Raw genomic sequence first — 12,754 nt, forward strand, 5'->3', positions numbered from 1 at the left:
TCAGTATAAAGATTATTAATGAGATATTTCGCATTCTATTTTTCTTCTTGCATTCGTTTGCTTTATGTTTAACACGGCACATCTCAAATCAGATTAGCTACGTTTCAAGCACTCAGTAGCCACGTGTCGCTCATGGCTACCATGTTGGGCAGCACAGATTTAGAACATATTCCTTTAACCTTTCAAATATTGTAAAAACAAATACATTAAAATAGAATAAAATATTTTAGAGTTCATAATACTTTTAGACAACTAGAAAAAGGGGAAAGTTGTTGAAAATTACTAAAATAGGTGAGTGGAGTAAAATAGCTATCTGATGCATTGTACTATATTGTATTGTGTTGTGTTGTATTGTGTGGTGATGGTGTTCTGTTGTGTTGCATTGTAGTCCACATTTCTTACGTTTTTGGAAAATATTGCTCACATATTAATAATTACAAGCTAAAATTTAGGGCAAACTAGGACACAGCCCTCTCCTACTCTACTTGTAATTGGTAAGTTTTCTATCAACAAACCTGTGTGCCCACCCTGGTTCCTGCAGTTACAAGTCAAAGCTTCGCAAAGAGTCATGGCTCTCTGGAGCATGATTTTAGAGCCCTGGTTATGATTTTGAGAACTTGTAGGGACAAGTAAAATCCCCTCAAAATGAAGCATTGCTACAGAGACTCTTTGAAAAGGAGAGAAAGATTACCACTGGCTGTTAGAGTCTAATTAAAAAAAAAGAACAATCATAAATCATCCATTCCATCAATATAGAATTATTCAAAATGGGAATCTTTTCTGTGAGAGGTCTTCATTTCCTGAGACCTTACGTGTAAATATGCGGTGGTTTAATTTCATTAAGTCAGGATGGGTTTTTACTCAAAGATGTACTTAATTTGAAGTTATGGAAAAAGAGGAGAGTTGGTCTGTTTTCATATAGTTTGTATCATCTACTCATGACTCCCATTTTACCTGTCCCCACATTAACTTTAGTGGAAAAACTTATCACCTGAGAGCTATGAAGTATTTGGTAAAGTAGGAAAATTGTCCTCATTTGTAAATGTTTCTAAAAAGTTGCAAAGGATCATTTCAGTCAGTGAAACCAGAACCCCCTTTCAATCCCTTTGTTAAGATGTAATTAAATACTGCATATAGATTTTAAGAGGGGCAAAGTGAGGAGAAATGGTGAATTCTAGAATAGCAGTTCTCTGCCCAGAGCCTTGCAATGGGGGGTTTGGGGTTGTACTTTTTTACATTCTCACCGGAGTGCGGCCCCGTTTGTCCCACTCCTGTCATGCACACCTTGGTGGGTCAATCTGAATTTCTTGCCTGCTCTTTCTTGGATTGATTTCTAAGAGATCTTTTTTTCCCCCCGTTTTTATTCTTTTGGCACCCAGGAATTAAATATCTTTAATTACTTGGATCTGTACAGACTTGCTGACCTCTTTAACCTCACTGTGCTGGAGAAGGCAGTGGTGGATTTCTTAGTGAAACACCTCTCGGAGCTCCTGAAGAGCCGCCCGGAGGACGTGCTCACGCTGCCCTACTGCCTGCTGCAGGAGGTCCTCAAGAGCGACCGCCTCACCTCCCTGAGCGAGGAGCAGATCTGGCAGGTAGGGGCGCTCGCAGGGCTCAGGGCTCGGGCGGGGAGGGGCGGGAAATGGTCGGAAGTTAAAGGATGGAGGAATGAGGAGAACTGCTGGGGCCGGGTTGGTCCTCATGGACGCGGCGTCCCTGATGTCATGCTCTCCCGATGGACAAGTCAACTGGAGAGCACCGGCCTGGCAGCCTGGAGGCCTCGGCCAGCTCAGCCCGCCTCCGGGGATCCTCGGGCCCTCCGTGACTTCCCCAAACCCTAAGCCAAAGGGTTTTTTTCTCCTGAGGAAAGTATTTCCTTAAACTGAATATGGGAAGAGTGGATTGTAAAGTGCTACTTATGCAGTTTTAAGACCAATGGAATCAGAATAAGTTCTGGGCTTTCCTATAAGCAATTCAGAAACATGCCTTTGCTGCAGCAGAGAGCAACTGAGACCTGAAATGAAACGAAGCTCTTCTTGCACTGCAGTGAAAGAGTCTCCCTCTTTAGTTATTTCTGCATTCATTGAATTTTCCTAAGCCCTGCCTTTTCACCTGATGTGGCATTCCTTTTGAATATCCTTTGTCTAGGGGACAGGAGGATGTTTTGTGTTTTCTAGTTGATTATTCAATTTAAATCCTTCTTTGCTCTTCCCCAGTGACTATCCTTGAACAATCCACATGGTGTCTTTGGGAAATAATCAGAGCCCATCTTCCCCCTTCGTCTTAGACTGTCTGTCTCCCTCTCTGAAACACTGGATGGCTGTATTATTACTTCTAGTCTAGCATACCTTCAAAATTTCATGATCATTTGAAAAATATTTACATACAGACTATATGGGAAAATATGAAGCCTTCTATTAGATAACAAGGCAGTGAATTTCTGGTATCTTACCAAATAGCATTCGGAGAGTACCATAATTCTGGCCCAAACAGTCAGAGGTACCAGTATCTGACAGACTAATACTTTTTCTGATGTCTTTCCCCCTTATTTCTTTGCATTACTTTAATCAACAACTTCTTTCGACATTGTTTGCTTCCACCGGTGAGGGTAATAAGAGCTGTGGTGCACTGAGGGCTTTCCAGACCCAGGCTCTTTTCAAACTCACTGCCTTTTCATCACAACAGGCCTGAAGGATGGCTGTTGCCACCCCACCTAACAGATGAGCAATATGAGGCTTCGGTGCCTTGCTCAGGGTTACAGAGCAGAGCCAGCCTTTGTGTCCAAGTCCGCTGACACCTGTCCTCATTTCTGCAGTATTCCACAATGTCAGGAACCAAAAACAAGCTGTAGACTTTTATTTCTGTATCTTAGGTATTTCTCATAATGTTTGTTCAGGCAAAGGTCACAAGTGGTGAGGATGAGTTTTTGGTATGAATTTCAATGATCTGTTCTCCCTGTAAACACAAATCATCAGAATTTTCCGGTCAATTCAAAGTGGGAAATTGCCAAAAAAGATTTTCATTTCCCAAAGGGGAAAAGAAAGACTTGGAATGAATTCTGCATTTAATTATTTCTAAATGAATTGAGATCTGAGCCAGCCATCCTTGTGGCTTCTGTCTCTTTTTGTGGCATAGCTGAAGGCACTGCCAGAGATGGGCATGGTAATACGCACAAGTCAGAGTGTCCAAATAATTCCATACTGTCCACTTAAGAGTTATCACAATAGCCTCTCTAAAGGTTACTAGTATTATAATGTCGAATTTTAAAAACTGCTTTCAGCTGCAGGCAACATTTTTTTTATACCTGGTCCTCAAGAAAGAATTAAAAGACTCACATAAATATGGTCAACTTAGGCATTCAGCAGGCAATAAGAAACTGTTTTGTTTTATCTTAGTAAATAAGTAATTCCCTCATACTCAGCCCAATAGAGTAAAATCAAATCAGACCAGCTATATTGCCTCAAGTATAGTTAAGTTCATCATTTTTGCTGAGGTTATACTAGTAATGCAATATACCATGGAAGAATCTAATATTCAGCCCAGGGTGAAGATTGGGTATGCCAGAGGATTAGTGTCAGGGTGCTTTATAGAAGTGAAACTTGATGGACAGGCTGGAGACAGATCTACAGAATCTCATTAAATTGCAGAATTGTTCATTACGGAGTGTTCTCACTGTAATAAAGTGCTCATTGACTTTGACAAATCCCCATCCCTTGTCTTAAAGAACAGTGAGGCAAAGGGTGTTGGGGAAGAGAAAGGAAATTGGCACGAAGTCCGACAGGTAATAGAAAAGTGGATGGAGGGCGGTGCTCTTTGATTAATACGTGCAACTGGTACCTTATGGGAGAGCCCAATAAACACTCACACACACAGGTTTCTACATGTGGCTCTGCCACAGTCTACTGACAGTATAATCTGGGACACCCCCTTCATTTTGGTGAAAAGTCTAAATTTCATTCGCGAGACCTCCTGCAGCCTCTCTCTGCAGACGTGTCATAAGAACCTTCCATCTGTCCTCACGGAGCAAACTCTTTTCTGTCTTTCCCTGCGACCCCTTACTCAGTCCCTTTCCTGATAAAATATGCTGCAGGCCATAATAGCCATCCCGTGGATCTGGAAACCTGTGAAACCCCCCAAGATTATGCCTTATATCTGCTCTTTTTTTTCCATCTGACCTTTTCAAACTTTATCTTAAGTCTCTTTTCTCACAGAGGGCTTTTTCAGCCCCCTGTGGACATTTTTTTTTTTCTCCCTTCCATCGCCTGAAACTACATTTTTTTTTTTCTCCCTTCCATCGCCTGAAACTTTCCTTTCTAGTCACGGGTAACATAGAGACTGTACCATGTACACACTCCCGCGTATAAGGACATAGCAGTCGTGTCAAAAAAATTCTGTACAAAAATTCAGTTCAGTTCAGCTCAACAATTTGGCCTTAGACTTTCAAGGTCAGCAATTTCCCAGGTTCCAGATGGAAAACACAATTGGTTATGGGGCTCAGGAAGGGGAGGCTGGAAATGAGCAAATCGGCCAGAGGGGAAGCATTGGGGCATGAGGTCGCTCGCATTCGTGATCTGGTGAATATCCACCAGTTTTACATTGCTTTTGGGGTTTAGACCTAACTAGGGACTTTATTTCAGTAGGACTCTGTTACATTCCTCCTGTTAGATTCAATGTATAGCTTCAGACTGTTGAGCTGGGGTCCTGCTCTAAAACTCAGAGTGGAACAGTGCAGCAGTCCCGTACCACTCCCGCATAGCGGGCCTGTTTCCGTTTTCATAGGAGCCCTGGCTAACCTGTTTTCTTCTGAGGAAAGGGGGATCTCTGCCTCTTCTACCTCAGATCCTCTTTGTCCAGAATGAGGGGGAGATTACTTTCCATGGGAGTACAGTTTATAGAAAAAGCCTCAATACAATGTAAATTCTTATATTTGCTAGCTTAGGGGAAAGGTGTGGCTCTCCATTCATCAGTACTTTTCAAGCACCTACTAAATGCCCGAAACCACGCTGGAGTGTGAGGAACGGTACAGGTTTGCTGACTCCATTTCCCTCTCTCAGGCCTCATCCCAACTGGGAGGGATCCTTATGACTTTAAATCATTAATTCAGCTGAGTCATTAATTAATTCTCTGGATTATGACTTCCTCTCTTAGGTGCCAGAAGCAATAACCCTATTTTTAAATGGATAAAGATAGTTTGTGGTAATAAAAATGAGTATTTTTGAGTGCCTGTATGTGCTATGCACAGCGTTAGAAGCCAGAGCCTGGGATTAAAAACTTTATAAACGTGTTTAATTATTGGGTTAGAGAGCTTTAGTTTCATTTCATCTCTAAATGTGCAGAAGTTATATTTTTCCTTTAACTATTTATTAACTGTTTCCTACTTTTAGTGAAAAGGGCTTATTATTAATTAGAACAGTCGAAATATCAATGTTTTCCTTCCTTTTTAACCTTGGATTGAAGGCACTTTCTCCTTATGTTTTGAGCCTAACTTTACCAGGACCAAACGTTTCAGTGGTCACATCACTGACATCAAACATGATCAGACCCTAGTCGGGAGGGTCTGCTTTATCCTGGTCATATCCCATTTAGTACGGCAAGAGGACCAAGCCACCTGGTTTGGGGTTGGGGCTGATCCTGTTTACAGTGATCTTTGATTCTGCATCCCAGAAGCAGGGGCTGTGCCTGTCGTGTTTGGGTTGAATGCTGCCATGTTTTACTCTTGCACTCTATAAATAATTAATAAAGACAATAATGTAGAGTTTTCATATTAAAATGTGTTGAATGGATAACAAGGCTTCCTATTATTCCTGCATGAGGATAGACTTATTCTAAGGACATTGGTATACAAAATGGATTTGGCCTTTTAAAACTGCTCTTTTTCTTGTATTTTTGTTAGAAATGTGCACCCATAAGTCATACTGTTAATATCACATTTATTGTATATCTCTAAAGATGTAAGTCACATATCATTTAGAGTAGTCAGCAACCTCAAAAGTAGTAGTTTTTTTATGAGTTCTTCCTGGGCTTTTATTTACACCGAAAGGTGGCCCGTATCACAGTTTGATTTAATCATGGTCCTCAAAAGAAGTTCCAGAATGTGAACCCAAACAAAAAGCTACTGTTTCTTACTAGTTGGAAAATAGAGGACACTAGTATTGTACTCAGCTTTTACCTTTTATCTCGTAGATGGTAAGTTAACCCAAATACTCCTCTGGCAGGGGAGAAGTAGGAACTTCCAACAGTACTATATGTTCAACAATACTATCCTAATACTTTATATTTGAATATCACACCACAGTTTTGAGACTATTTCTGCATTTATCATTGCTTTGCTTTCCTGTGGTACAAATGGGGAAACTGAGGTAACAGAAATCAAATTCATGTCTTCTAATTTTGGGGCCGTTTCCACTTTGGTCCACAGCTTCTACATTCATAATAGAAACTCAGAAATACTTGAGCGTGGTGGACACAGAGGTGAACCAAATTAATCCTGTGACTTGAAAAGAAATTAGGAAGAGCTTGGCCATTCCTATTCTCAGGTGCAGTGCCCGCAGATTAAAAGGGTAGTGAATGGCCTACTCTGCCTGTCTCCATGTCTTTGTCATGTTGCTAATTCTAACTGAGCTTTGTGACATGAGCTTCATTCATTCTTTCATTCATGTGAAATAGTTACTAAGTGCCCACTCTGCCCAGTCCCTGCTACGGTGGGTTCTGGGCAGGGCTGATGTGGCCCTGCTTTCGTGGATTTTGGAGTCCATTGTGGGGCTTTCCACTACCAGATTCCTTCCCATTGAGGACTCACCTGTGCCAACTGGTTTCATGATTTCTGTGCTGACTTTGGGCGTGTTGAGACAATACTGGCACATTGGAAAATGAAATGCTTTTGTTTGGACGTTTCAGCACCAGCCAGTGCCCCTTTGCCTTTTCAGTGCTTCATTCATTGTCAGCTCTTATTCATTGTACGTACCCTCGAAACAGCTTTGCAAACCATTGTCAATCCACGTGGTGCAGCCCAAGCCTCAAGGAAATCAGACCGTGGGCGATCATTTAGTAAGAAACTTCCCTGAGTAGTGTTCTCATTTTTAACACTTAGACTTCGCTGACTAGATGTAGAATAAAATACTGTGGGCGGGGAACACTTATCCCCAAATAAAATGTAATCTTTCATTATATTCCTGCTCTTCCTCAATTCAGTTTCATACAGGGTGTCCCCAAAAAACTGTATACACACAATGTCTGTAGATGCTATTACATTTTGAAAATCAAATGTATTTTAATAAACATTGCCTGTATAATTCTTCAAAGCATGTATACATTTTGGGGGGACACCCTATACAGGCGTGTGTCATTCCTATTTTTTTCAGATAGGCACTTTCTGGGCATCTTCATGATGCCTCATTTTATTTTTTTACTTGCTGTTCCTTAAACTTATTAAATGTGTGCCATTTCTCGATTTTCTTCCTGAAAGTTCTGGTAGCTCCTCCCAGCTGCGTACGGTGCTTTCTACGCCTGTGAGGAGGGGGTCTCCACTTCCTTCTTACTAGATGTTAAGGGAGAAGATAAACAGGCTCCTTCACCCCGGAGAGCTCTGTGCGGGAGCACGGCTCACCCCCGAGGCCCCCGGACTCCGAGCAGCGCTGCGGGCTCAGGGCTTGGCCCCTGAATGTGCTGAGTCATTCGCCTCGGCCCCGAGGAGCTGGACTGGCGGGCGGCCTTGCAGCTGTTTGTCTGGGCTGTGTGCCTGTGTGACACGCACGACACATTCATTTCAGAGGGACTTCGCTCCGGCTAATCCTCAGCTCTCCTCAGTGCCAGAGCCGCGCGTTGTCAAGTAGCCGTGAAGGGCCGCGCTGATCAGAAATTACAGGAGACCTAGCTTGTACTCGCGGGCTGCCATCCCCATGAGTTAATAGTATCTTTTTCTTCTTCTTTTTTTTTTTTTTTTAAATGAGCACGACAGACGAACAAGGTGATTTATGAGATATGACATATTTATGTTCTCTGCTTCTAATTTTTATTGTGATTCATGTTGTTTCCAGACTGATATTCTGTGGTTGCCACTGTGAGAAAGACAAAGATGAGGAGACTATGACCTCTGCATTGGCGGTGGCCTGCAGGACTACTGCTGCTCCCTGGGTTATCAGGGACTGAAAAAGAAAACCCAGCTATAAGCTGTGCGTGAGGCAGCCACCCCAAGCCAGGCACGGAAGTTCATCAGTGATCAGAACAGCAGCGCCCTGGCTGGGTGGCTCAGTTGGGCAGAGCATCGGTAGAGGGTTTGATTCCCGGTCAGGGCACATATTTAGGTTGCGGGTTTGATTCCCCTGAGGCAACTGATTGATCCGATTGATGTTTCTCTCTTACATTGATGTTTCTGTCTCTCTGTCTCTCTCTCTTTCTCTCTCTCTCCATTCCCCTCTCTCTAAAATCAGTAAAAACATATCCTCAGGTGAGGATCAAAAAGGGAAAATCCTCCCCATTTAAAATAATAATAATAATATTAACAATAATAATTCTTCACAGTCTTAGTGAGCTTCGTATTTTTTACGCACATAATTTCATTCGAGTCTCTCACCAGCCTTTAAGGTTGATAAGGAAGTATTATCCAAATTTCAACAAGCGAGGAAACTGAAGCTCACGGAGGTTAAGTGATTGACTCACTTCACAGTACAGGTTTCAATGCAGGTCGCACTGTATTCCCTTGTAATTCACCAAGTCTCTAAGAAAACAGAACCTCAAAGTACCTGATACATCTTGTCATAAGTCAGAAAAGTCACACTAATCTATAATGAGTGAGCCAGCAGTATACTTTTCTTCATAAATTACCTATTTCTGTTTTCACCTGTTGTGCAGCTTTGTGGGAAATTGCAGAAATTACTCCAATAAAAGTAGTACAAGAAAGTGCTGCTGAGGGTTTTTCTTTATCAGGGCCCAGAAAATTGGCATTTTAGCTGTTTTGATGAGGAAGAATGGATAGAGAATTCTGACAGAGGCAGAGACCAGCTCCTCATTCCTTTAAGGTGCAAGATGATGAAGTATAAAGCAGGCAGAGAAGGCCCATAAGGGAGGGTTGCTTTAAAATCTGATCAAGAGGTTTACATCAGTGTGAGAGAGAGCCAGGAGTGCCATTATGTTTTGCTGCACTGTGTGGACTGTGTGGTGGAAAGTCTGCAGGTGTTGTTAGAGATTAGATGGGACGAATGGAAATGATTAATCATTATATATTCATTTTATACCTAGTATACTGAAAATTTAGAAATTTACGCAGCAGAAATTGAAAGTTGCGTGATGGCCTAGTAAGGGGTTTATGAGAAAGGGAGTGTTGACATAAGAAATGTCCAAACCTGTAGAGAATTTTTGTAAGAGTTTATTTGCACCAAACTGATGACAATGCCAAGAAGCAGGCTCTGAAATGCTCTGGAGAATGATAGTTTTGCAGTTTCTCTTATATATTTAGAAATAAGAAGGGAACATACAGAAGATTACATGACAGTGGAAGAAAGCAAGGTACAGGATAGTTAACAAGCTTATGTGCTCCCTTGAGGGTGGTTACACCTCTGAGGGGCCTGAAAAAGAGGCAGTCCAAAGGAGCGTTAACCTAGATGCACAGAAACAATGACCAGGGCTTGCTTAAGGCAAAGATAAACCTTTTATAGGCCTGGGGTGTGACTGTGCACCATGACCTGCCCAATTAGGGATTTATGATTGGCTCACCCAGGGAAGTTTCTTTTGTTTACTGAACTTGTACATTCCCCCTTTTTCATCCTCAGGAGAAAAAAATATTAATTTATTGAAGTTGATCAATGTTAGTCTCTTTGCAATAGAAATGAGCCTGTGGCCCATATCCTGCATCACCAGATTATTTCCATGGGAATCCTGATGAGGCCAGTAAAGCGCCCAGTAACCATGTGTTGATACGAGTTGGTCATGTCAGACCACAGTAATTTCTTGTTCTGGGCATTCTAAGGGAGAGGATCTAAACTTAGCTGTGGAGTGGCCTAGAGGCTCTGGAATTATTTATATTCAAAAGAAGTATCTGGAGAAGCCTTGACATTTATTGTTGAATGCTGACATCCTTGCACCCTGCTTCTCCCACCCTTGTCTGCAGAGCCTTTGCTGCAAGCAAAAATAAAGAGCACCTCACTGACACACCTGGGAGAGAAAGGTGGTCATTCTAAGATGGTAAACATGGGCAGCACTCATAAGTTAAATAATTCTTAGACTTCTTTCGTGCCCACAATACAGAGCAATGCGCTCTCTGTGGTGAAGTTCTACTCTTTGGCCTGACACCTCCTCATTATTTGGGGTGGCACATTGGAAGAATGAAAACAGATTTCAGTTGGTAGGCAGCATAACCAGGGAGAAAAATCTCTTAGGAAAAAAAAAAAATCCTCGATGGGTTGTGGACATAGATATGCCAGATATTTTACATTGTTCCCCTTTGTCTATAGGAAGTGTTATAAGTCAGTTTCCATAAGGGGCACAGATCTTATGCTACAAGAACAGAAGCTAAAAAGAGCCCTGCAGCTGGAGGCTAAATGCACACATTTCTTTTCTTCTTCCAACACCATTTATCCCCCCTGTACCCCCTCCCACCTCCACCCATCTGCGCATATCTTTCTTGTGTGTGTTCTTGTTGAAGAAAAATGCCCACATGCCACCTCCTCCGGCCACACAAGGAAATCAGGTAATTGAAGGAGTGACGGATGGTGTGCTGAAGTTTAAATGTTTTAGGAGGACCTATCTTCTTTACACTTTAAAACAAGTGAGCAAAATATAATTAATTTTGATTCGTTTGCTCTTAATATAGCTTTTAATTTGTCATTCTATGTGAATTACAATGTAATTTGGCATTAATTATACTAAATTGACTATAAGTCAGCCAATCACAATAAGAAATTACTCACAGCTGAAAGTAAGACTGAAGCTCTCCATCCAGAAAAGACGAGGCTTAGTTAAGAGGCAGATACTGAGGCATCTCTCTCACTGGCAGTGAGAACAGCATCAAACCTCCTGAGGACTAGAAACCATGGCTTATTCTGCCCACTGCTGGGAACAAACATATATAATGTACTCACTCTTTGGAGTGAAGTTCAATATAAAGGGTATAAGTACACTAAGGGGTGACTTACCAGGTTTGCCAGGTCCTCTGGAGAATCTTCCTTTCTCTTCTCATCTCATCTCATCTAAGATTTAGGCCACGTAGAGGGGCCCTGTAGTGCTTAGAGTGGTGAATTTCACACCTCTTGTATTCTAGGGTTTAGAGCAGGCACTTAACCTAGGTTGGCCTGTTTTTCCTCCCATGCTCTGTGAACCAGCTAGGAAACCCTGTTTTAAATCCCGCGTGCTGTCACTATCCCGAAGCCAGTCTCGTTTGCCCTTCTGGGCAGAAGGAAGCTGTGCCTTGAAAAGCAAGCGATACCCCCCTGGGAGAACTCGCCCCTCAGGAGACGGTGGTGCACGTGTCGTGGGCAGAGCTTGCCAGAGGTGCTTGTGCACATGTGAGAAGGGAAGTGCCCACTGAAGAGCGCGGGCTCCTGAGAGAGTGGCAGGAGACAGGGATGGATTTGGAAAACACTGTGCTTGATGCATTTGCCAGGCATCTTCCTTTGAGAGTTGTCTCCTAAAAAACAATCAAAATGAAACTTTGAGATGCTGCAGAATGTCATGTGACAGAATTAGCAGTATCCTGCTTGAAGGGTACTTACGGGTAGTTCAAACCAGGGGAATCGTACATTCTGGGTACATTCGTGGTGAGCAGTTAACCCATAAAATGAGGTCCAGTGATGAAGGAATAAATTTTGCTAAACTGTGAAGGGAAAATTCTGGGCCGTTTTTAATAACTTTTTTTTTTTTTTTACTTTGTTAATTATATACCCCTACCCCATCATTCCAACACACAATCCAGCAAATAAAATGGCCAAAGTTTTATGTAACCATTTTGAGTAGAGAGGTTAAAAACTACCCCGAATCCTGAGCCAACAGCTTATCTCTTGCACACATGCAGGTGGCGTTTACACCATGCACGGGCCTGCAGATAGACACACACACGTGCTTATTAATCTTCGCAGCTGAAAGAAGGGCCTTTGTTTCGCGGTAGTAACTGAATCATAATACTCTCACGACTGGCTGGCTGATCTCAGGATTAAAGGAGGAAAGAGAAGTTTGACGTTTATTTTTGCCTCTCCAAGGGTATACACCATTCATCGCTGAATTTCTTAAGGATGTTAGTGTTTGTCGTTTGTGGACAGTAGCTGCAGTACAAATGCAGCTTTGTATTGTTTCCACTTTCTCCAAATCTCTTTAGGACAAACTTAGCCTGGCCTATTACAGATTTTTTTTTATTTCTTTTCCCAAAGATTCTTTCTGATACATCAGCGTTAGAGTCGGTGGGTTCCAGCCCCTTTCTTACCTCCGTAGTTCCCCGTACGGCTTCACGGTTCACCCACAACCACCCTTGTTTGACCCATGCCCTCTGATGGGCGAGTTCTTCGGAGCTCCTCATTGGTGTTCTTCGAGACCCGTGAGCGTCTGGGGCAGAGGAACTAGCGCTGAAATAAATGGAGCAGTGGGCTTGAGAGAAAACAGTTACAGGGTATTTCTGCCCTGCGTTTTATCTTCTCATCATTTCACATCCTGGCGGAATAAATGGGTCTGTTAATCAAACAGCACTGAGAGGTTAGGTCATTGGAAGCCTTTTAGTCATTTTGTGCTTTTCAAGAGTGAATTTGTTAGAATTATGCTGAATACCCACTTA

The 12,754-nt window shown here is 42.3% G+C and overlaps 1 protein-coding gene across 3 annotated transcripts in view; it reads left to right on the plus strand.

Moving 5' to 3' along the window:
- KLHL32 (kelch like family member 32) overlaps window positions 1-12,754 on the plus strand; it is a 124,129-nt gene that overhangs the window by 69,075 nt on the left and 42,300 nt on the right. For 2 of the 3 annotated variants that reach the window (XM_016220231.2, XM_087817522.1), the window contains exon 5: window positions 1,380-1,595. The exons of the other annotated variant lie outside the window; for it this stretch is intronic. In XM_016220231.2, the coding sequence (XP_016075717.1) occupies window positions 1,380-1,595 (216 nt within the window). The remainder of the gene's footprint in view (window positions 1-1,379; window positions 1,596-12,754) is intronic. 3 annotated transcript variants of the gene reach the window in all.

This window comes from Miniopterus natalensis, chromosome 5 (genome assembly GCF_054644295.1).
Source record: "Miniopterus natalensis isolate mMinNat1 chromosome 5, mMinNat1.hap1, whole genome shotgun sequence".
Lineage (NCBI taxonomy): Eukaryota > Metazoa > Chordata > Mammalia > Chiroptera > Miniopteridae > Miniopterus > Miniopterus natalensis.